The sequence below is a fragment of the Piliocolobus tephrosceles genome, chromosome 1, assembly GCF_002776525.5.
Source record: "Piliocolobus tephrosceles isolate RC106 chromosome 1, ASM277652v3, whole genome shotgun sequence".
In the NCBI taxonomy this organism is placed as follows: domain Eukaryota; kingdom Metazoa; phylum Chordata; class Mammalia; order Primates; family Cercopithecidae; genus Piliocolobus; species Piliocolobus tephrosceles.
In genome coordinates, this window is record NC_045434.1 from 72,852,458 (window position 1) to 72,878,653 (window position 26,196).

The window sequence follows — 26,196 nt, forward strand, 5'->3', positions numbered from 1 at the left end:
TAGGGGATGATAATCATGTCCTCAGCAGATGCAATGACACATCAAAAACAGTGCTATTATCAGTAGACCAGATGGAGAAAATGCTGAGGCTGGGTCACTGACAGCATAGTTCAGGTGAGTAGAGTCTGATTGCTTTAGGTAAAAAAAATACAGCATAGAAAGGGTCATAAGAAGGATTTTACAAAATCCTTTATCCTGTCCTGGTTTCATCCTATGGGCCCATGTCTTCCTTTCTGTTACGTATCTTCAGTGCAAGTGATGCTTAGAAAAGAGGAAGCGGGGATATATAGATACTGGGAAAGTGAGAGAGAGAGAAGGACTGGCTGACTCTTTTTCCCTAAAGATCAAGCTTTTAAATCTCCTAAAGAACTTTTCAACTAGACAGTATAAGAAATGTGCAATTCCTCTCTCCAGAAGAGAGAAATGTGAAGTAACAATGCTTCAAATGTTTTGAGAGCTGTTATTTCTTGAAGTGATGCGTTCTGATGCTTGAGCAAAGCTTTCGCTTTGGCGTGCTAAAATATTTTCTCTTTCTCACTGCCTTCTTAACATATGCTTTCTGAAACCTTAATTTATGCCAACAGTTTGTAAGTTCCAAGTAAAACAGAAGTGAGACTTAAGTCGGAAGGAACTAAGCAGTGATTAATAATGCCTCAATTGGCATTTGGAGGTTTCATCATACTGAAATAATTGTTGCCTGTGCTACTGTTTAGCAGTTAAAAAAGACCATGGAAATCAACCGTTTGATTCTCAATTTCATACTGTGCCACACAATCAATTCTTTTTAGTCAGACTGTCTCTAGATTTACTTCTGAGCCATAGTAAAATGAGGAAGCTTTCATTAATCTTTCAGATGCTTCATATTAATGACAAGGCTCTTGCATGAACAATGTAACAGCAATTAAAAAGCCCATTAATCTGCATTACAGCTATTAAAGATGCATGTCATTAAAGGGTATGGAGTTTGATTCATTTTCGCATCCCCCCAAAAAATGGAGCAATTATGGCCTGGCAATGCACTTTGTCATCAAATTAGGTTGGGGTTTTCCAGCAAATGGCCTTGCAGCATTTAGCTCTTCTCCTATTTTATTATTCATGACTGAAATGTGGAAGTCAAGACCTTTGAAATTACTTTACCTTCTTGTGGAGTAGAGATGTTCAATGCATGTGAGCTCTCAGTACAGCCAGCCAAAGTGCAAGCAGTTAGGGTTACTGCATAGTTTTTGAAGGGTAGCAAGCCTGTCAATATGCCTGTAATAAAAAGGGACAAAAGAGGGTTGCATGCTTACCATAAGCATCAATAAAGAGCACTGTGTGTATATTTGAGTGTGTGTGTCTATAAGAGAAACAGACAGACAAAGACAAAGAGATCAGAGACAGAAATCAAAAACATATTTCTCTTTTGGTCATTTTCCTCCCTTTCTGCTGTTTGTTGAATGGAATGACTCATGAGAAAAAATTGTGAGACCAACTTATTGTTAAAACAGCTCTCAAACAGCACCTGATGTTTCTCCCATTAAAGTGGGGAGGGGGTTCCACACGTAGTTTGTGAGGCAGAGCACAGTGTTTCCAATAGCTAAGATGTATATTATCTCATTCCAGGATCCTAGACCTCCTGCAGAAACAAAACTACTTAATTTTCTGTAACCTAGCATTTTTCAACTGTATTTAACTAAGGAGTCCTTTTTATAGGGCACCTATTAACACACTTTAAAAATGCTGCTCCCAAGAGTGGCTTCATTATTTTAACAGTAGGCCACGCATATACAAACCATTTGTTTATGTTGCAGCTAACAAGTATGCAAATTAACATAGTTGAACAATTAGCAAATTAGATAATTATGCTTTTGTACTTCTACTTGCAAAATTATTAGTTTTTTTAATTAAGACACCTGTCTTAAATGGAAGTGTTACACTTGGAAGTATTGAATTAGCATGGCTTGCTGATAGATATATGAGATTTGTTCAGCAATTAAAAGTACCTGTAGAAATGAAAACACATTTTGTTTACTAGTGTTCATAAGCAAGACAGAGACTCCTTATCTAGTTAATCCTGTGAATTAAAAAAAAAAAAAAAAATCCAAAATATAACTTGTGCATTTGCTCACCACTGTTTTTCTGCAAAGATGATTTTCAGAGCAATCTTTAATCCTAACCACATAGCTTATCACTATTTTTATGAAAAGATGGCCCCACTGGTGCTGTCTCTTTATTGATTAAACCTTCAATCACCCAGAGAATACATTATTGCTTTAAGGTGCCAATATTGATGACAGCTTTCATCATTCAAACACAAATTTTAATATACATGTTTCCATAATTTCCCTCCTCAGTAGAAAATTTTAAAAATTAAAAGATCAACAAGTCAGGATGGAGCAAAGACCAGTTGTTTGCTTTGACACCTCCCACTTGCCCTTAGTCCCTAAGGCTGTCTCTAAGTCTTCATTCCAGCAACTACCCAGGCATCTCCGTGGGCTACTGAATCCGGTCTGCCATGTTTCTACATGAAAATATTCATCCACTTGGCACCATCATCTTAGCTCATGGCCAAAGAAGACAGCAAGCCAATGAACTAATACACACACATGTGTGACCATCTCGTGCCAAATTCAACTCTAATTTCAAAAGTCTCTCGTGTCAGAACCTCCTGCTTTCTCTCATTCGTGCCTCTGCAATTGTCATTTCCTCTTAAATCTCCCAGATCATGACCCACATTCTGAGTTTACTTTCTTTTAAGAAGTTATTTGTCATTCCACCAAATGGCTTAAAAGCAAGCTAACATTATCACATGCACATCCTCATAATGGAGTAGTGTGGAAAAGGGCACGGATGCTCGGGCCAGATTGCTGGCTTCAAATGCCAAATCTGCTGCTGACTGGCCATATGAACGTGGGCAAGTTGTTCAGGCTTCTGTGCCTTAGTTTCCTTGTCTGTAAACAGATAATAATAATCTTGATCTTGAAGGGCAAGGTGTTGTAGGCCTCATCTGTGAGATGGGGATAATATAGTACTTAGTATTAAGAATGAACAAGTTCAGGACTTTAGAATACTTAACATGGAGTATTGCCAGTCAAGAGCTCTAGAGCAGAGATACGCCATTCCAAATTAGCCTACCATTGCAACTCAACTTCTGCCTCTACATGCTGCTAGATGATTTGTATCTTTTAAAGATCACCAGTGATCCCTTAAATACCAAATCAAATAGCCTATCCTCAGTCCTTATCCTCCTACACTTATGGGGCATTGTCATCCCTCAACTTCCTTCTGTGACATTGAATTTTTAAATTGTTCTCCTAAACTACTGAGAACTCCTTTGTTTCCTTTACCGACTCATGTTCCTCTCACAGTCTCTTAAATAGCTTTTGTTTCCCAAAGTTGGGTTGCTGTCAAGCTTCTTTCTTTTTCTAAACACTCGCCTTTGCTAGCTTATTAAGCCTTATCTCTCAATGATCACATTTGTATCTACAGACTTCACATCTCTCCCAAGCCCTGGTTCTGGGTTTCTATCTGCAGGCCGTGTATCCACACCTGGATGTCCCACTGGTATCTCATACCCAATGTGCCCCAATCAAGAATCAACATTCTAAATAATTACGTAAGCTTCATTTTCCCATTTTGTAAGGCCTCCACCACGATCCCCAAATTCCAGGCTCAAAACTAAAGTATCATCATAAAATGTGTTTTAGCCATTCTATCTTTAGCAAATCTTTGGCATTTGCCATGTCTTTCCTATTGCCAAGTTGGAAACTACTGTAAGATTCTAAATAAGATGACTTGCATGTCTGAATTAGTATAATGCCACGCTAACAAGAAATGAATCAGCCCCCAGAGAATAAGACTTTTAATCCTAATGTGAATAAGAAAAGCATGTTGGAATATGAGGCTAGTTTTCCTTTATCATCACTTAACCTATGGGGCACATGTGAAAAGTAGCACCCCTCATAGATGAGCATGCTTCAGCTGAGGCATAGGAACACCATGCCTAAAAAGAAATAATGCTGATATACAGATTGGTTATCTGAAATCATTAGCATGAAGGTGTGTTGTACATTCAGGAAGTATTATCATTCAGAAACATAAAAGCAGCTCTATGATTGTGCAGTTTTGCAGCCTGGCTTTATAAAATTCTTATACTAAGACCTTTCTTTCCAAATCATGACTGAAGTGCAATGTTGAAATTTTAATTGTTATACCAACTTATCACGAAGGGTATTCTATAGACTTTCAGAGGGACTGTATCAAACCAGATCCGGAGTTCACACTCACTAAGTGATCTTTAGTGATTTAGTTAATGTTTCTTGCCTTCGCTAGAAGAGTTGCTTTGTGTATAATATGTGTATAGTGAGAGTCCTTTATTAATTTCAGTCACTCTTTATTTTAAGGACCTTAAAAAACAAGCAATACTCATTTCAGCAAACTTGCTTTCTTCAGCTTTGATTTGGTAGAGATCTTTACCAAACTGTATTGTATTTCACAGAAAAACCCTGAGACTCTTAAAGAAAGATGCTGGAGAGAAACTAGATCATCTTTCAAGCCATTTATCAAAGTGCTCACATTTCCCATTTCAAGCCAGGTGAAACAATAATAAGTCCTGAGAAATGAGAGCTGCAAAATAGAAAACAGAAAGAAAAAAAAAAAAAAAAAAAAAAAGGAAAAGAAGAAAGCTGATGTTTTGATTCTGCCAACTTTGGATCCCAGGTGGAAGGTTTTAGATGGTTTGTAAATCACACTTTCGAAAAATGTGCTGCACTTTCTAAGGCTGGAGTGCCATTTCTTTTATATTTCCGGTAGGGAATCTTGTTCATCATACTGTGTGTCAGAGACAAAGTTTGTTAAACCATCTGATAATTTTCCTTAAAGGCAACTTAATATTACCTACTTCAGGAAGAAGAGCAGTATAATGGTTCACTGTGTTTACTCATCCTGTCAGGTTCAAATTAAGGATTACACAGGGGCAAGGCGCTGGTCAAACATGTGGTCTTCATTCACTTGGAATCATAACAAAGTCATTTTATTGTTGGAGACATGTGGTTTATCTCCTTTGATTCTCAGTACGGAGAGTTTACAAGGATGCATTCAAGTTGAAAAGCTATGCCATGGACAAAGAAAGGGAGTAACATATTCTCTCCAAGACTATGTAGATTGTGGATATATCCTTTGAGATCATTGAGTGATTATCCTAATAGCTTTGCTTTAAGTTTCAGGGTTCTACTTAGATTAGGTACTCCCCGGAAAATACAGTGTTACTCTGATGATATATCATCATCAGAAAGCATTTATCAATGTTTCTGCTGTATGCCTCTGGAAAAGGTGCTATAGAATACAACTGATTTTTTTGAGGTTTCTAATAGAAGAAAATATTGGAACTAGAAGAACTCCTATAGTAACAGATTGATACATAAAGCAGAGTGTTTGCATATAGGGCAAGTAGACAATGACATTTATAAGATTCAGACTTACCAGTTCAAGATGATAGGAAGCCTAAATTTAGTTTAAATATATATTTTTGTATTATATTAAAAAATACTGGGAAATATAGAATATTACATATCTAAAGGAATCCTAGACAGAAAACCCAAAAAGAGAAAATGGCATAGTCACCTTTTATGACACTTGGGGTTTTTATACTGAAGAAGTATATCCTGAAAGGGAGAACTTTAAAATTTGTTTAGTTGTGAATCTCTTTGTTTGGGACATATCCCAGAGAAGTCTTTTTTATTTTTCTATTTTTTTATTTGAGAGTGTCCTTATTACAAGGCACGCCAGATGACCTCGCAAACTCCCTTTCAGCCACAAACTCTGTGAAATCAGAAAATGGTCCCAACCATGTCAAGAAACCTGCTAGTCCCTCTTGGTAGTGGAAGAGGGCAAGCTGAAGAAACATTCAATAAGCATAAAGTAAGCATTATTGATGTCTTAAAAGTGTTAGTATCCCATGAAACACAGGAGTGTGGGTATCCAGATTAAAATCATTGGCACCAGCAGGACCATAACTCTCACTGCTAAGCGATAATGCATTTTGCATTAATGCTTAACATTGAGAAATCCTGACATGCCACACCAAGGGAGTTTGAAGTCAAGTAAGTAGATTCCCTTTGAATTGAAGTCCTGTGGGTCAGTGGGTGCAGAAAGCCCAAGCTGAAAGATTAGGGGGCAGGGAGTTGATTTAAGGGAAGGAAACACATCACCGTAGGAAGTTTAAGAGACCTACTGCATATGGCTCCAAACTCTGTGCTCTGAGGGTTTTCACCTAACAGAGGGGAAGAGCATTGGCCTGGAGAACTTGCGACTTAAAATTCCTTCACGGTGATTTGGGGAATTCCTTGAACACAGAGGGCAGATCCTTTTACTTCTTTCCTTATCCTCTATCCCAGCAGCTATTAGTATGGTTTACCAAAAGTGAACACTTGCCAGGTGACTGAAAAATAAAGATTTTGCAGACTCTTAGCTCCACTCGGGTGTTTCTCTCACTATAGGAGAGCCCGACTCCCACCACACCCCTTCCAGGGAATAAGCAAAGTAAAAGACATTGTTTCTTTTGAATGATACATTATTATCTCCAACACTCTCTTTCCTTTGCCTTCACCTCAAGTTTCAAAGGAACCAAAGAAAAATATTAATAATTGGATGCAGCCTAACGACCTAAGACAAAATCATTGTGGAGCTGGCACCAGCTGTGCAAGCTTTTCGCCTCTAATGGGACACTGTATGCTGAGAAGCAGCAAAACACCAGAGGAGTCTGCTTTGACGTTGAAATTTTATGATTAACTCCTCTGACTAAATGTAGACAAGTATAAATGCTCTGCCTGAAAACCGAGCCTAAGACACAAAACAAAATGAATCTTTTTTAAAGCCAAGCACATTTCAGAGTAGAAAAGAGGACTCCTTTTCTACTTACATACTTCAGCAGACTCCTCCTCCCTCCCCCACCCCACCTCAGCTGCCAACCAAGGTGTTTGGCCGGCATCCACTGTAATCTGTTCTCCTTCATTATGTTAATCTGTGGGCGGAAAGATTTCTGTCATCTTCGAATCGCTTGTACAGCAATGGTAAACACCTTGGCCTGTCTGTAATTGGACAGGTGTCTGCATTGATGTCACCCAGCTTTTAATTCAATTAAAGAACTGGCTGCTCTGCTCTCATCACCCACTCATTTCCGTTGCACTTTTAGTCTGGCGGTGAAATCTGCACACAGCAACTGTCTACCCTGAGTCCAAAGTCAGGGGTCCCCTTGTAAGGATCATGCACAATACTCCAACAATCCAAGAGTATTTCCACATTAGCAAAGGCATTTCGGATAACATGGATAATTTATCTCTCTCTTTTTTTTCTTTATCTTTATGTCCTACTGCATGTAAATGATATCTTCTACTACTGGCCAGTAATTAGGAGAGTCACAGCAAACAGAAAAGCTGTTTCTACCTTCCTCTCCCCAAGGTTTTCCCCCATCTCAAGAGAACTCATCAGAGTACAATGCTCTTATTTATTTGCTGGCATTTCACATTTGGATCAAGAAAGTGAGGGTGGGCAAGAGCAAGACATTTATTAAGAGGGCCATCTGGTAAGGGATGCCACACAGGCAGAGCTGCTACTGCTACCTGGAGACATAATGGAAGAGCCCACTTTTTAAAGGAAAACTGGCCAGGGGAAGGAGGGCAGAAGAAGTGACTTCTGGCTGGGGACTCTGCTGCGGTGCTGATAAAATCTAATTTTTAAGTATACATTCCAAACCAACCCAGTGGATGGATTAAACAGAGTAAATCAATCCAATATGCCATGCTTCCTGCCCACTTAAAGGAACCTCTGAAAATAAATTAAAATTCTAACACAGACATTTTGACACAGTGACCCCATGAAACTGAATAATGACATTTGTTAAATATGGATGAAAACGTAACAGTCTAATAGAGATCTGGAAGCATACCCAGGATATTTCTCCTCTGGTTCTTAGTCCAGGAAGGTAGGATTTGTTATTGCTGTTTTTTGGATAATATTTTCAATTAAAATAAAGATTTCGAATATTTACAAAGGTAAAGTCAATTTTCATTTTACCCGAAAGGTGGAACAATAAATACACTTAACCCAAACCTAAGGTAATCCCTTGGAAACTTCAAAACTAATTTTTCTTACATTTAATTTCCTTCAAATGGGTTTTTTAACCTTGTTTAAAACTTTTAGTAGAGAGCATAGAAGATCATATACCTATCAAAGGCTATGCAGACGTTGATTCTTACAAACAGGAAAAAAATACATTCTTTTATTTCTTTATAAAATATGTGGCCTAATCCCAGTCTTAGAGGATGGTTTAAACAGTGATTTTAATTGACCTCAAAGTATTATCCAGTTAAGATTCTCTCAGCAGGCTTACATCTAACCTCAAATTTTTAATCAATGCTTTTGTGGTAAGAACTACAGAGTTTGTCATTTTTATTCTAATTTGCCAATAAGTTTGAAGCCATGTGCTTGTGTTATCTCTTTACCTTACATAAAGGTCTGACACTGAAATTATTGAAACTCTCCAAGAAAACACTGGACCTGACTAAGCAGTGAGACAGGCAAGGAGATAAGAGGAAAAGAAAAGAAAGAGAGAAATGAAAGCCATCCCTTATGATCAGTGTCCTATGTCCCCTGCTACTAGCCTCCGATATTGTTATCCCATTGTACAGAGAAGGCTGCTTTTGGAGAGAGTGTACCATATGGTGCTCAAGTCCAGACAGCTAAAAAAACAATAGAACCAATATTAGAACCTGTCTTCTGACCCCAAGATCATTATTTCTCCCATTTAATCTAAGCTCTAGGTCCACAAAAAAGAAAAAAGTGTTGAAAATTGTTAATTAAAAATAATAATAGCACACATTTTACTATTAAATACCTTATTGAAAATGCAACTTAAAATGTGTTAAGAGGTTCAAATTTATTACTGAAATCTATTGCCTACAGAAATTAGCAGTCTTGTCCTCCAAATGAGTGAATTTGTATGCCTAGAATATTCCTTTACAAAAACGATTGATTCGTAAGAAATTCTATGCGTGTGTGTGTGTGTCAGAGAAAGAGAGAGAGAGATTGGGTTCAACATTGGACCTTTGTTTATTATACATATAACCCTTTTAATTTGTTCCGAATATAATGTAAATATAAAATGATCATAAACGGTAAAAAGCAGAAAAGTCTGGCTGTGCATTCTTCATCTTTATCAAATGTGATTGATAACTTTGAAGTATTTGTATTGAATATTTATAAGCGTTGTGGAAATGCCTAGTTGATTATCACTGCAGAATAAAAATTATATATTTTCATCATTTTTAACCATGGCTTAACATGTTACTAAAAAGAAATGCAAATCCTTTGGTGTCAATTCTTATTCCATAAAACAAAATGAAAAACTTTAAAAAAAAAATTATCTCTGAAGATTTCACAATGTACCAGTAGTTCAGGCATATTATGTATTCAGGAGAGTTAGACAAAGCTATTAACTCATCAACACTGCATTACCTAATGAAATCCTTCTACATTAGCTAAGCAGGAACATTACGTCATTTCTATTTTTACTATTTATGTCATAGGCCATATTTTTGTCCTGTGAATTTTTTCAGACCAGTTTCTTTCAAGATTTACATTTAAAGAAATATTTTGTAGCCTGTAATGCCAGCACTTTGGGAGGCTGAAGCAGGTGGATCACCTGAGGTCAGGAGTTTGAGATCAGCCTGATCAATACAGTGAAACCCCATCTCTACTAAAAATACAAAAGAAAAAAGAAAAAATCTAGGTGTGGTGGCGTGCACCTGTAGTCCCAGCTACTCAGGAAGCTGAGACAGGAGAATTGCTTGAACCCAGGAGGCGTAGGTTGCAATGAGCTGAAATGGTTCCACTGCACTCCAGCCTGGACAGCAGAGCAAGATTCCATCTCAAATTTTCAAAAGTTTGTAATAAACTACAAATATTGGAATATTAATTTATGGTCTACTATAAAAACTGACTTTTATCTTTAATAACACCAACAAAAAGAATTCCTTTTTATTTACTTCTGACGGTTGCCTACTGTGGCAAAGATTACTAATTGCTCCGTATTAGGTATTATACTCCTTTTCCTCGGTAACATAAAAACACTTTTTACCTGGGCAAATGGCTACTTGGAATAAGGACAGCATTTTTCAACATTCCCTGAAGCTAGGTACAGCCGTGTGACTAAGTTCCGACCATGCAAGATAACCACAGGTGGAGGAGCAACTTCTAAAATATGTCTTTGAAGTGAAAGTGAGTATTCTTTAACCATTATTCCTTCCTGCTGGGTGAAAATCAGACTGGATGGCAGGAGCTCAGGTAATCATCTTGAGCTATGAGGTAGAAGCCTTGTCCGTAAGGATGGCACAGCAAAAAGATGAAGTGTGCGGGTCTCGCCTATGAACGTCCTACCTCTGCATTTACTGTGGACACCTATTACCAGTGAGAGAAAAACTTCATCACTATTATTTTAGGTTCTAATATCTCAAGTGAAATAATGAATCAAAAATGATAAACCCATCTCTATTAGGTTTTCCCCCATAAAACTTTCATTGTCTATATAATCTTACTTCAGAGAGAGTGCTTGGGCTATATTTTAGTTATAAAAAATCATATTACAAAGATAGGACCTAGCACTAGCATGGAACATGGTAGATGACTTTTTAAAATAAATGAATATTTTCCGTCTTTATAATTATCAGCATTGCAGCAGTATTGGCTTCCATTATTTTTCATTTCAAATATACAGTGGTTGGGTTCTATTCTGAAGTCTAAGTTTTGGAATTAGTCTTTATTAGTTATTTATTAGTCTCACCCTACCAACATTTTTTTTTTTCTATTGGGAAATGTAAGTTTCAAATGTACATTTAAGTTGTGAAAGCTCTGTACATTCTTTTATAAAATTAAAGAACTACTGATAAAAGACTGAGACTTTAGTAAGGACTAGTAGTTCAATACTCAGTCCAACTCAGCACAAAAACAATATTAACATTAGGCTAACTATGGGGTTAGTAGCAGAAAGCTAAATTTGCTAACTGAAAGATTCCTTCATTCATTATTTTAAGGTAAGTACATCACCTACCTAGAGCAAGGTAGTGAACAAGGCTTAAAATAAATATAAAATATGAAACTTGTCCTCCAGGAGCTTACTGTCTACTAGGCACTTTTAGCAACTTTGGAGTAAGAATTTCAATTGAACAGAAAAAAAAAATTTCATGACATTGAATTACAGTCATTTCTCTGCAGACTTCTCAGGTAAGTATGATTACATATATATAGAGAGAATACATATATAGAGAGAGCATATTTGTATAATGTATGAATGTACGTATATACACATATACATACATATACAGAGTAGCATTTTAATTTAATTTAATTTAATCTTATTGACGATACTCTGTATAGCTGAGTTCAAGTTCCAAAATCAGGCATAAGGCAAAAATAACATGATTTAAAGTTCCCTTGACAACTCTTTATATGGCCCATAAAGTACAGTACATTTGGTTTTGTGTATGCCTCTAACTTTTCAGGAATCAATGATTCTTCAGGGCTCTTAAGTCTTCATTCTTTTTGTAGACACCCAAACAATGAGTATCACTTCTTTGTCAATGATTGGGAAATCCTAAAATTATTCAAACATTTTTTCCAGCTAACAGATAATTGACATTTTCAGTACTAGATAGCATCCTTTGCCTATGACATTACTTTTGTAGGTTTTTGTTTTGTTTTATTTTTGCTTTTTTACTTTTCCCTCCATCCCTTACCCATTTCCAATATGTGTAGTTGAATGTTTGTAACTTAAATGCATGCAGGTAAGGCTCTACCAAAACATTACAATGATAATTCCTACATTGAATTTTACTGCTCTCACCTATGAATTTTACTGCTTTCACCTAATATGAACCTAAGGGGCATCTTGTAATTGAGAATTAGGTTTCCTTATATTTTATTTTATTTTATTGTTGTTGTTTTCCATTTCCCATATAAATAGTGAGCTCCTTGCCTTTCTATATTGGGCATGACAGGGTGGCAGGGGGCTGGTTGGAAAAGCAGAATCTAACACCATATTCCCAGACCTAGTGAATCAGAATCCATGTTACCAAGATCCCCAATTCTTACTTCCTTTCTCCTGGGAACTTTCAGAAGCACCATGCTTGGGGTTCAGGAGTCCTACTGACACTGCCTCTCTTTCTTCACTTGCCTTGGCACTTTTCTGGCAGCAAAGTTAACACAGAACCAGAAGCAGGAATAAGGCAGGGATAGTTGCAAGCCTAGCAGGTGAAAGTATTCCCGTCTAACCTGACCACTCTTCTACACTAGTGTCTTTCAATATGTGATTCATAAACCTTCCAAAAAACCAACTGGAGCATTAGGTAAAATGCAAATTGCTAAATACTAGCCCAGATTTACAGAATCATGTGTGAGTGGCCCGAAAATCTGCATTTTGTAAGTAATCTGAGAATCACCTTATGACCAGTAGAATTGAGAGTCACTAATTATTACTAGTAGCCATGGAAAAGAGGCAAAAATTAGAGACATGTTTTCAGTATGAAACCTACTTCATTCAGGTAAAAAAAAAATAAAGTCCATTGTATGTAAAAACTGAAACAATTTTAGTGGCAAAAGCTATATTATTATTTGTATTATAAATTAAAATGTCTTTTTCTTTACATAAATGTAGATTTATTTGGGTCATCTGGAAGATTCTTATTATTATTATCGATTCATTTGCCAAACTATAGCAAATAATAAATAATATTACTATTATTTGTCATTTTACCTGAGGAAGCAATATAACCCCTATACTTTAGCTCAATGTAATGCAACAATAAAATTGAGAAAATATTTTCTGTACACCAATATCTGTAGCACTTAATGCCAGGTGCTGTAATAATTATGCTGACAATTAAGTTTACATGTTTAAACACCTCACGGAAAAAATAATTTGTATACGTGCAAAGTCTTGAATCCATTCATTCTTGAAATAATTTCAAATCAAATTGTGAAGTCAGTTTCTGAGCAGTCCTCAGTTTGAGGGGAAACGCCAGTCCTATCTCTCTGGGCTGCAGCTTTGCATGATAACAGGGCTGCAGGGAAAATCAGCAAAAGCTACCCAGAGTTAATTGGAGCCCTTTCAACAAATCTAAAGATACACAGGAGTGATGACTGAAGGGTTTTCTACCCTGAGGCTCCGGCTGAGGAAATGAACCTTAAAGAAGTCCTTGCTCTGAACCTTGGCCTTGGGAGGGCACAGAAGCTAGACCCTGTGGCCCAAAGGGGCCCATTTGCTCCTGAGTAGGCCTGTTAACCCTTGGACTCTCCATTGCAACTGGGATTTATCTCATTTAATCCTCTGATAGACAAATTCGTGAATGGTAAATATTCTGCTGCACTATTCTGTTTTCTTCAGTTATCTTAGTTGATATTCATTTTTAATAATTTTCTTTGCTTTTACCTTCTGCTTTTTGTAAGTCTGAGCATAAAATCCCACTTCCCTGCACTTAATTTTTGTCATCTTATAATATTCCTTTGCTAGTGTTTTCTATTTACTTTTAATAGCTTATTAGTTTTTATACACATTTATTTTTTTCCCTCCTAACATTTTTGAGTTTCAGTGGGGAAATGAAAGTTATGAGAATTTCTGGATAAAACTTAAATGTAATCACTGGTGACAAACTCCTCCTTTAAATACAGTTTCCCTATGCTGGCTGTACAGCAGAATTACCTGAGATACTTTAAAAATACAAACTCCCAGGCCACATTCCAGGCCTATTGAATCAGACATTTTGCACGTGGAGCACACAGGCATCAGTATATTTTTTAAAGCTCCCCAGGCGACTCAGTGTACACCTACAGTTTTGAACTACCATCTTGTAAGAATCCCAGTGAAATGACCAAAGTTTTATAAATACCTAAAACGAGACCAGGCAAAGACAATGGACTGTTAGAAGGAAAGTGTTTGGACGAACGGAGGCAGGAGGCGCATTTCCGGGTTCTTCTTCACTAACCTTTCCCGCCCGCGCGAAAATGCAGCCGGCACCCGGGACGGTGCAGATCAACTAGGCATGCGCCAGGTGACGTCAATCTGAAGAGACCGAGATTTACCTGGTCGCACCTGTGGAACGCCCCCCGACACGCCCGTGCCCCGCCTATTGCCCGCCGCAGACGGACCAGGACCTGAGACCCGCTTCCTTCACTCTCACGGCCTCTCTGGGGTAAGTGCCCTTGTCTCCTCTTTACCTCCCTCGGCCAGAAATCCTGCGCGGGTCCGAGGTCCATTTTGAGCCACCATGTGGCTCCAGAGACCCGTTCAGGACAGAGACGTCCGCCTGAAGGTAATCTCCACTTTGGCTCCATGAGCCTCCAGTCTGTCTCTGCTGGTTCCAAAGGATGCTTTGAAGCCAGGCAGAGATCCACTTCCATTTCCATTGTGTCCATTGTGTAAGTAAAGAGGAAACAAACGGGAAACCCCCCAGTCCAAATTTCCAAAGAGCACCCGCTTAGGGTGCCTCCTAGCCAATTTAAAAACCTTACAGCTTGAACAAGACCTTAGGAGGAAGTGGTTAATTTTCCTTTCCACTGTGGCGTGATCGACCTCAGCAATTTCTGCCAGCGGCTAGGCAAGTGGTCTGAAATTAATTACGTACAAGGCTTTTGGGCCTTAAGCTCTCGTCCCTATACTCCTCCTTCTCTCCACCCCCTCCCTTCCTTCCCAGACTCCTCCTCCTCCCCCCATCCAGACTCCTTCTTCCTCCTCCTTATCTACTAGTAATCCACTCGGTCCCGTGCCTCCTTCGGGGCCCCCAACTGGCTGTCTTGAGTCCCTATCTCTGCCCACACCCTCCTACAGTGTTAGCACCTTTGCGAGAGGTGGCTGGGGCGGAGGGGGTAGTCAGAGTACATGTCCCTTTTTCATTGGCCGATCTTTCCAAAATTGAGAAGCGTTTAGGTGATTTCTCAGCTAATCCTACCATATAAAGGAATTTAGATACCTTTGTCAGGCCTATGACTTAACTTGGCATGACCTCCAGGTTATCCTAACCTCTACCCTAAACTGACTGAGGTTCTAACCCAATAGACTCAGTTAGATCCGGCCTCCCCCACAGGGGCCACCATTTTGTCATCTTATTTCATTTCTCAATCAGCTCCTGACATTCGTAAAAAACTTCAAAAGGTAGAGGATGGTCCTCAGACACCAATACAAGACCTAGTTAAATTAGCCCTTAAGGTCTATAACTCCAGAGAGGAGACGGCAGGCTTGCCTTGAACAGAAGGCACAGCTCCTAGCAGGGGCTTTACAGCCCAGTCATAACCCCAGACCAGAGAGCACACACCCCACAGACTCCAAAGCTACAAAGGAGCCTGCCTGCTATAAGTGCGGCAAGGCAGGACACTATGCCAACAGGTGTCCGCAAGGTCCCCAAGCCCCAACGCAGCCTTGCTATAAGTGCAAGGCATCAGGACATTGGGCCAGTGAATGTCCTAACCCTTGTCCACCAGAAACCCCCTGCCCTGCTTGCCAGCAGGGAGGACACTGGAAGTCTGATTGCCCCACCCTGAGAACAGGTGCCGTGCCTCCACGTGACCCCCTTTCCCAGGATCCTGGGAGCTCCTTCCAGTTCCTACCTCTGGACGATGAAAACTGAAGGTGCCGAGACTTGGGAACCCCAATCACCCTCGCCGAGCCGCGGGTAACTCTCCTGGTAGCGGTAAGACAATTTTTTAATCAATAGCGAGGCTACCTATTCTGTTTTGCCGTCCTTCTCTGGACCTAGCCTTCCATCCAATATCTCTGTAGTAGGAGTAAGCGGAAAGCCATCCACTCCACGAAAATCTCCACTCCTTAATTGCTGCCTAGCCAACAACTACTTTGCGCACTCATTCCTCATTATACCCTCATGCCCTACCCCCTTACTAGGCCAAGAAATCAGTTCAACCTTCCCCCACTCACCTCAAACTTACTAAATTTTCTTAACTATCTCATACTCCCCAACCTTGCCAGGACCATCCTTCTGGGTTTTGCCCATATTCCAACAAATGCTTCCATTCCTCATTCCTATACTAATACTGTGCCTTATTTTATTCTTCATCCATATGTCCAAATACCAACCATGGGCCGCGACCTTAACGACGCCCCTTAACAGCAGGAAGTAGCCAGACAGACCACGGCGCCCCTTTATCACTATTATCAATAAAAGGTTGGACTGTTTGGACGAACGGAGGCAGGATGGCACATTTCCGGGTTCTTCTTCATTAACCTTTCCCGCCCACGCAAAAATGCAGCCGGCTCCTGGGAAGGTGCAGATCAACTGGGCATGCGCCAGGTGACCTCAATCCGAAGAGACCGAGATTTACCTGGTCGCACCTGTGGAACACCCCCCCCCCCGACACGCCCGTGCCCCGCCTATTGCCCTCCCACTCCTAGAAAAGCCACTCTTGGCCAGGGTCCCACGTGGCCTTCTCACAGCCCCACTCCTGTCGGGATGTCGGGACTGTGGGAACACTGTCTGAGAGCTCCACGGGCAACTCTGTTGGCCTCATTTGCCGGAGGCCGACAGACTTCTCCCTACCCACCTTCTTCCCTTGAAGCTAGGTGACCAAAATAAACTTGCAATTTTGCTGTTACCCTTGCCTACCCGCTGGTTCTTTTGTGCTCGCTCTGGTGGTCTTAGAAAAACAAATCAGAAAGTCCTAGGCAAACCTAGTCTTAAACTGGAAGCAAAACACTAGCAAACTCTCAGAAGTCCCACTCTACCAAACACTGGGAAGAAAAGAACTGAAACTGCAGGGTGGCTGCAAGGCTAATGCAATTATCCCACTAACCCTATCATCATCTTAGCGAAGGTTTTTAGGAACAGCAACTGGATGCCCCGTAAGATGATTAGAAAACAGTTTAATTTTCCCATGCAAATACCCAGTCAGAAGATTATTTTAGAAATGAGCCAACTGAACTATGGAGTTGAATTTGGAGGAGTACATTTAGCTGACGGAAAAATTGTAACTCGAAAGAAGGGTGAGAATACAGCCCTCAAATTACAGAAGATTATTATATTCTGGGGAGGATTTAATTCAAGAAACCTATAAAATGTAAAAATCATGAGTTGCATGCCATTAATAAGGTCTAAAATAACTTGGAATCCACTACATAAGAGACAGAAGGTAAGCGGTAAAACAGAGATGAAGACAAAAATTGAGAATTTCAGGAGGCAGGCAGCAATCAAAGTAAGCTAGATGAAGAAAAATGCAGATCATATCAAAGACTGTACTAGAAGAATTAAAAATCTTCTTAGAAGTTTCAAAGAGCAGAAATAACAGTGCAAAAATCAGAAAATGTAAAGAAAAACAACTATGCGACAGTAACCGAGAAATCAGAAACTGTGATTCAGGGATTATAAAGGTAGCGATGAATTCATTCAGCACTCACTATGTGCCTGTTTCTGAGCAAAATATTTTACATAACTGATTTTAATCTTTATAGCAGTTCCATAATATAAATATGGTTTTCATCCCCAATGAATGAATGAGGAAACTCTAATGTAAGGATATGTTTTTAAATTTGCCTGAGATCACACAGCTAAAAAGTGGCATAGGCGGAATTTGACCTTAGAGTGATTTGACTCTACAAGAGGTGTTCTGAACTACTAAAATGAGGAAGACAACCTGGGAAGTAATATACAATATTGAAAACTGCTACTTCTCACCAGAAGTAATGATCATAAACACAATGGCAAATTTTCCAAGTTGAAGAAAGACCCAAATCTAAAGAATAAAAGAGCTTATTATATAACAAAAAAATTAATGAAAAGAAACCAGCACATTTTCTGATTAGCATTTTTTAAACGTAATTGGTAAAGAACCCTATGCTAACCAATAAAGCTAAATTGCCTTGTACATTCAGTATCAGAATTATTTTATTTAAATATGACTCTAACAACCACAATTAACTGAAATATTAAAATCTCAACAAAAGTCACCTCAGAAATGCTAAAAAAGGATTATTTTCAAGATCGATAGCAAAACTGCTCAATAGCAAAACTGTTTACATAGGCTTCACTGATTTTTCTCTGTTTTGGTATCTTGGTTTCTCAACCAACTGGCAAAGCAGCTGCCCAAAACAATCTCTACACCCCTAACATCTCCACCAAATCCAGCTTTCTGGCTCTCTGCTTTCTAAACTCATTCCATCTCACTTCCTAGTATTCCTTTTTGTTTACTGGGAAATTCCCTGACTTTGATAATTATCCAAACTGGCTTTGGTGCCTCTCAATTCACATTCCCCCCTCATTATCCTGAGTCTTCACAATGAAAAGTCCACCTGGCAATACTAAAGTTCTTCTTAGTCTTTAAGATTACCTTCTACATAGGTCCTTGACGACTCACTTTAGCATTGAGAACAGCAAACTCATTGAGAAAAAAAAACATCAAAGAATTCATAGTACACACTGGCAAGAAATGTAGTGAAAAAAATCACTAAAAAACAAGAAATAATAAAACTGGGAAACATAAAACATGATGGCAGAAAGAAGACCAATTATATCAATTATAAAGACAAGTATGAATGAGTGACTCCCCTACTTGAATATGGAGAATCTCAAGTGAAAGATAAAACTAAAACTGCAGAGATATATAGAAGTCCTCAATGTCATTGGAATTTTTTGTAAACTGTGACTTTTAAGTGAAATGATATACAACAAATCCAATTTTCCCACAGGCTAATTGATGTAAGAAAGAATTAAGATCCTATGTCAGCTGGGCGTGGTGCCTCATGCCTGTAATTCCAGCACTTTGGGAGGCTGAGATGGAAGGATCACAAGGTCAGGAGATGGAGACCATCCTGGCTACCACGGTGAAACTCCATCTCTACTAAAAATACAAAAATTAGTTGGGTGTGGTGGCAGGCACCTGTAGTCCCAGCTACTCAGGAGGCTGAGGCAGAAGAATGGCGTGAACCCGGGAGGCAGGCTGCACTCCAGCCTGGGCAACAGAGGCAGACTCCATCTCTTAAAAAAAAAAAAAAATACTATGATGTATTTCTGGTCACAAAACGTCACCAAACTTCTATAGACTACTAATATTAAACATTGAAATGAATGTGTGCTATGTGTGCTATACATCCATTTACAAAAGATTAATCAAAACAAGATATTAATTTACTCAAGTTTTGGTGAATCAGTGAGTGACAGTGGTCATCGTGGTATAAATCAAGGAATAAATGCTTTCCGAGTGAACATTGTAAGGAGCACCTCCTACCAGCATTTTGTTCAAATCCCAGCAATCACAGACTGGGCAGTTTGCTGAGCCCTGTCATACTGCACTGTTTATTGCTGTGCATCTGTATGATTATCATAGACTTTATGAATTCTTATTTTACAATGATTTCTATTTATTCATTCATTTATCTTCCCATCTGCTTATTCCACTTTAGGGTTATGTGTGGCTGGAGCCCATCCTGGCAGCTCAGGGCTCAAGGTAGGAACCAGCCCTGGACAGGCCACCATACCATCACAGGGCACACTCACACACATCTGCACTCACTCACTCTGGGCTCATGTAGACAGCTCAGTTCATGGAAGGGGAAAACCTTTGGGATGTGGGAGGAAACTGGAGTACCAAGAGAAAACCCACAAAAACATAGGGAAAATGTGCAAATTCCATGCAGACAATGGCCCTTGCCAGGTTTTTTTTTTGTTGTTTGTTTTTTGTTTGTTTGTTTTGTTTTGTTTTTAATTTTCTCATCAACCTTATAAGAAAACAATGTTGAATGAAAGGACTTTAGCCAAGTTGCTGCCATGCAGTCGTGTGCTGCATAATGTTTTGGTCAGCAACAGACAGCATATAGGATGGTGGTCCCATAAGATTACGATGCAGTGTTTTTACTATACCTTTTCTGTGTTTTGATCTGTTTAGATACACAAATACTTACCACTGAGTTACAGTTCCCTACACTATTCAATACAGTTACATGCTGTGCAGGTTTGCAGCCCAGGAACAATAGGCTACACCATCTAGCCTAGCTGTGGAGTAGGCTATGCCATCTAGGCTTATGTAAGTTCATTCTATGATGTTTGCAAGGTGATGAAATCTCCTAATGACACATTTTTCAGAACATATCCATCCTTTAGCAATGCATGACTGTACCTAAAGCAATGAGACCTTGAAGGTGAAAACATAAATAATAAGTGTAAAAGTCACAAAAATTCAAAAAATGCAAACAAAAATTATCTCAGAGTAATTGACAAAACTGCACTCATAGTTAACATGGTTAACACTTCCCTTGGTTTTTGACAAATTTGATATATAAAAATAAACAATTGCTCAGTAGTTTTCTGAGTTTCTTCTGCATATACATCACTACCATGTATGACATGCCTTTTGAGTAACATCCAGTTCTATACTACGTTGGTTTACAATCTGTGGGATCTCTCCTTCAAGAAGGAATCCTTCAGAATATTGGGAGAGGCTGATTTAATTTGAAAAGCCTCCCTGCTCCCAGTTTCTGATTTACTCTTACCCTAACCTTAGAATTACTATTTTGAGGAAGATGCATTATATGTTATCAACATGGTATATCTAACATAAACAAATAATAATCAACTCTAAATGGGGAATATATATTTTTAAAAAATCACCCATAGTATATTGAACATTTTAAGGATGTTGTATTAACTACATAAAATATTTTTTAAATCTGTACACAAAAATGTAAATCAATTTTTTTTTAAATGACAAAACTGGAGGAGTTGCATCAGATGAGACAAATGTGTATATTATTCTTCATATGCAGAGAAAAACTTTAATGAGAAAATGTGAATCATTCAATAGAAAAATTAACAATGCAGCCGGGCGTGGTGGCTCATGCCTGGGCGCGGTGGCTCTCGCCTGTAATCCCAGCACTCTGGGAGGTCGAGGCGGGTGGATCACGAGGTCAGGAGATCGAGACCATCCTGGCTAACACTGTGAAACCCTGTCTCCAGTAAAAAGATACAAAAAATTCTCCAGGCGTGGTGGTGGGCACCTGTAGTCCCAGCTACTCCGGAGGCTGAGGCAGGAGAATGGAGTGAGTCCGGGAGGCGGAGCTTGCAGTAAGCCGAGATCCTGCCACTGCACTTCAGCCTGGGCAACAGAGCGAGGCTCCATCTCAAAAAAAAAAGAAAAATTAACAATGAAGCTGGGTGCAGTGGCTCATGCCTGTAATCCCAGCACTTTGGGATGCCAAGGCAGGTGGATCACCCGAGGTCAGGAGTTCGAGACCAGTCTGGCCAGTGAGGTGAAATTCCATCTCTACTAAAAATACAAAAATTACCCTGGTGTGGTGGTGCACACCTGAAATCCCAGTTACTTGGGAGGCCAGGCAGGAAAATCTCTTGAACTCGGGAAGCAGTGTTTGCAGGGAGCTGAGATTGTACCACTGCACTCCAGTGACAGAATGAGACCCTGTCTCAAAAAATAAAAAAATAAATAAAATAATCAAAAGCAATGGATTTACTTAGGCACGTAAAAGAAGTAGAAATGGCCAATAAATATTTAAAAAACTAATCTCTCTAATAATCACATAAACACAAACTAAAACAATATTCTGACATTTTGCCTTTTAAATTTGCAGTTTTTTTTCAACTGTTAAACTTGGTGTTGGCTAGATAAAATGAAATGCACAATCTTGCATTCTGCTTGCTGGTGGAAGCATAATTTGCACAGCTTTTGGGGCAGTATCAAAATCACTATCCTGGCCAGATACAGTGGCTCATGCCTGTAATCCCAGTGCTTTGGGAGGCCAAGGTGGGCGAATCACGAGGTCAGAATTCACGAGGTTAGGAGATCAAGACCATTCTGGCTAACCCGGTGAAACCCTGTCTCTACTAAAAATACAAAAAAACTAGCCCAGGTGTGGTGGCAGGCGCCTGTAGTCCCAGCTACTGGGGATGCTGAGGCAGGAGAATGGCATGCACCCAGGAGGCAGCGCTTGCAGTGAGCCAAGATTGAGCCATTGCACTCCAGCCTGGGCAACAGAGCAAGACTCCATCTAAAAAAAACAAAAAACAAAACAAACAAACAAACAAAAACACTATCCTTTTCTTGAGAAATTACCATACATTAAGCATAATGTTACACACTTTATAGATATCCTACAGTACATGCCACATGTCAAGCACTGTGCTATGCGCTTTACGTATACATGAATTCATTTAATCTCTACAGCTGCCCTGCGAGGCAGGTAGTTGTATCGCATTCTTATTTACCTAGAAGGATTTTGAAGCACACCAAGGTTTATTGATTTGTCCAAGTTACACAGCTAAAAAGGTTTAGAGCTAAAATAACATATCACTTAATATTTTTAATATTCTTCTGAGGTAAATATTACTCTCCCATTTCAAAGGTTAAGACTTAAGGATCCAGAAGGATGTGGAACTTATCTAAGTCACAGGGAAGGTCTATAGCAGAGATTTATATAAATGTCTGACTTCAAAGTTCAAGACTATACAATGTCTTAAGAGCCTGGATGCAGTTATTCCACTTCTAGGCATTTATTCTATCACAGTTGTCAGAAATTCTCCTAAGGATTTACGTACAAATTTCTTTAAATTATATTAATTACAAAGGCAATTGTTGTAAACCCAGGAAGTAGGGGGAGACTGAGACAAAATGTGATTGCATGAGAGGCCGAGCAGGGACATGGATGAAGCTGGAAACCATCATTTTCAGCAAACTAACACAGGAACAGAAAACCAAACACCACATGTTCTCACTCACAAGTGGGAGTTGAACAATGAGAACACATGAGCACAAGGAGGGGAACATCCCACACTGGGGCCTGTCAAGGGGTGGGTGTGTGTAGGGGAGGGATAGCATTAGGAGAAATGACTAATGTAGATACCGGGTTGGTGGGTGCAACAAGCCAGTATGGCACATGTATACCTATGTAAGAAACCTGCACATTCTGCACATTATCCCAGAACTTAAAGTATAATTAATAAAAAAGAAAGAAAAAATTTGAGGAGAGGGATATGATGTTGGATGCTCTGTAGAATAGACTCATGGCCAGGGAGAGGAAAAAAAGGCTATGAGAAAGATGAAGATAAGTATTGCAGTTGTCCAGGCAAAAGATGGTAGTGGTTTGGGCTGACCAGTAGATTAGAGGGGAAATGGATGAACTTCACACATATTTTAAGAAATAGAATGACAACTGTGGATATGAGGTGTGAAGGAGGTGGAAAGTCCAGAGTAACTCTCAGACTTTCTTGACTGGGTGGCTGGAGGTATCTATGAGAATGCAGGAGAATCAAGAGTTGAGGTTTGGCAAGTGTAGAAGGTGGGAGACATCCAGTTGGAAATGTCACTGTGTCCACATGCCTATTAGGATGCAGGCATTTGGATGTCTAGATGTGATATGCAATTAGGAGTCAACAGCAGCAGCTGTCTGGTATTTGATGTTATGAGAATCAATAAGGTTTTTTCTGGAGCAAGCCAGGAAAAAAATGAAAGAGAAAGAGGACACAGCCCAGTTCTAAATCCTGAGACTCTTCAATATGTCATCACACTTTGGAAGAAGTGAGCAAAGGATACTGAGAACAGGGTCCCTGGAGAATGCAGAGGTAAGCAGAAGAGTCATACAGGTGAAGAAATATTTCAAGAAATGATGAGAGAGTTACTGTAGAGAATGCTGAAGAGTGGTGAAGACATAGAGCGCCAAGTGTTTTTTGCCTGTGTAAACACAGTAGATCTTGGTGCTCATCACAAAAGTAATGAGCAGAGGCCAGATAAAGTGAAGACAAAATGAGTTTAGATACTTCATGCCAGACGAAGGCTGAGAGGAGGAGAGAGGGAGCAACAGCAGGGAGTTTGGACAGAATGAAGATTTTTGTGATTAGTTTGGGTTAGTGTGTTGGTTTTTAACAATGGGAGATAAAAGAGTTTGAATGGCCCTGAGAAGAATCCACTCAGTCAGTGGTTCTTAAACTCTGGCATACATCAGGTGTACCTGGGGGCTTGTTAAAACAAGGACTGCTAAGCCACCCTGCAGAGTGTCTGCTTTGGTGGGTTTCAGGTGGGCAGGAGAATGTGCATTAATAATAAATTCCCACGTGAAGCTAGTAATGCTGGTCCTTGGGCCATCCTCTACTGCAGCAGAGAGAGGCGTTAAAAATGTAAGTGAAAATAAGATAAGCTATCAGTAACATCTCTGAAAAAACAGGAAGAGTCAGGGTACAGAGGACTTGTGAAGATTTCTATTTTTTGATAGGATAAGAGAAGCTTTGTAAAACAGAAAGGAAAACAGTGTGAAAATAAAAAAGAATAATGAAAAGAAAATGATAGCATAGCACACACCTCCTATATGTCAAAATGTTTTTAAGTGTTTTAGCATGCATTCATTCATCCGACCCCTAATAACAACTCCATCAGGCAGAAAAATGCAATTAATATGTACATTTGGTAGTAAGAAAGTAACAGAAATCCTATACAAAATATTGCTTTTTCTGTGGTGTCTAATTTGATCTAAAATAGAACGTTGTCAGTTGAGTGGGATGAGAAAGGGAGATAGCATGTGTATAGTTTGGGAAAATATAAAATATTTAATGAGGAGAATGGGAGGAGGAGAATGGGAGAAGGAGACTGTTCTGGAAATATAGTAGGATTGGTGTCATTACTGAGTGCTCATTTGAAAGTGGGGTTTAGCATTTTTAGCAATAAACTACTTGATATTTTCTAGCCCATATAGCTGCCATGTGCAACCTGTGAAAAGGCAAGCTGTGGGCTTAATCAGGTTGGGTTTTTATAAGGAGGGTAAAATAGGAAAGAAGTGAAGGGTGTGAATTTGTTTGTTTTTCTTTTGCTAAACGTTGGTGGTATATTTGGGCTGTACATTCCAAAGAGTCTAAAAAAAGGAAGCAAAGTCTTGAGGGAACTGACCAGCAGGTATGTTGGGGAAATATTTAAGGCTTTTCTAACATCCATTCTGATGGTTCATGTTACAAGATTTTTTGATAGAGGAAAATGTTTTTTCTGTCAAAGTTGACACATTTACTTTCTTTTTATCAAAGGTTTAAATTCAACTCTCCTTTTAAATGTGCTTTAATATTTCATGAAGTTGAAAAATGCTCTTAATACACATGCATGAATTTGAGTGTGAGATGTGTTAGTGGTGTGTATGAGTATATTTCGTTATAATCATTCTTCATGGCACACCGCACTACTGTGAGAAATCGATTCACCGATTTGCCTGTCCAAATAACTAGGGCTCTAAGACTCTTCCACCTTGAGATAATTAGGTTTGATCAGCAATTTTACAATAAATAATAGTGGTGTGAACTGGGGCTAGTCCCAAAGAGTAAATTTTTACTTTGTGAAATAAGTATTTATACCTAGGATTTCCAAAAGATGTCTATAAGGTGTTAAAGGGCTACAGCCACCTATGATGTAATCTTTGGGGGATGGAGGGAATCTCTACCTTAGAATAAAATTATCCATGAGAGCCCATGCACATTGTAGAATTATCCTTTTTATCCTAGGTAGATGTAGGCTTCCACTACTTTAGATAGTTGTTGTTCTTAATCAGGTAAAATACACTTATATTTAATAAATCAAAAAAAAAAAAAAACCTTTGCAGAAGATTTTTATTTAAAATTCAAACAAAAAGGAAGTTAATAAGATCTGCTCTGTTAAAGAATCGCCTTTACCTGTGAGGGTGCTTGTATTGAGAAATTCAGCACTGGCAGAGGGCATGTGGGGTGGACGGGTGTTGTCCTCACTGTAGACTTTCAGAATGTACTTCTCAATTACTCCTCTGGCAACAGGTTCGTCCCAGGTCACCTCGACGCTGTATCCATTTAAGCTGCGGACTCTTGAGGGAGTTGGCACACTTTGTGGAGCTGTGAAGGAATAAAAGAGAAAATAGGGAAAATGGCAGCTCTGAGAAGACTATTGCTCCTATTCTTCACTTTTAATGGCCGCAGTAAATCAGACTCAACCATTAGCATAAATACAATTTATTAGAGTTGTAACTTTTCAGCATTGATTTAATATGACTGCACATCTTGAGCCATTCAGTTTAAGCGATATTTCAAAACCATCAAAACTCCATCGACATAACATTCTTTCAAGTCTAGTCCAGGTTTTCCAAAAACATTTAATGTATCAGACATGTTTAAACATCACTCATAAAGAAGGAGGTGGATGGTAGGCAGATAACAAGTTCAA

General features: G+C 39.1%; 1 protein-coding gene and 1 long non-coding RNA gene across 2 annotated transcripts in view; one reads left to right on the top strand and one right to left on the bottom strand.

Moving 5' to 3' along the window:
- USH2A (usherin) overlaps positions 1–26,196 on the bottom strand; it is a 798,346-nt gene that overhangs the window by 416,455 nt on the left and 355,695 nt on the right. Inside the window, exons 29-30 of the mRNA XM_023203737.1 lie at positions 25,677–25,868; positions 1,138–1,251 (exon numbers count right to left, since the gene is read on the bottom strand). Of these exons, the coding sequence (XP_023059505.1) occupies positions 1,138–1,251; positions 25,677–25,868 (306 nt within the window). The remainder of the gene's footprint in view (positions 1–1,137; positions 1,252–25,676; positions 25,869–26,196) is intronic.
- On the top strand, positions 14,165–16,206 carry LOC111537124. The gene is made up of 3 exons (XR_002729910.1): positions 14,165–14,219; positions 15,571–15,713; positions 16,149–16,206. It is a non-coding gene; the product is annotated as an uncharacterized LOC111537124 (long non-coding RNA).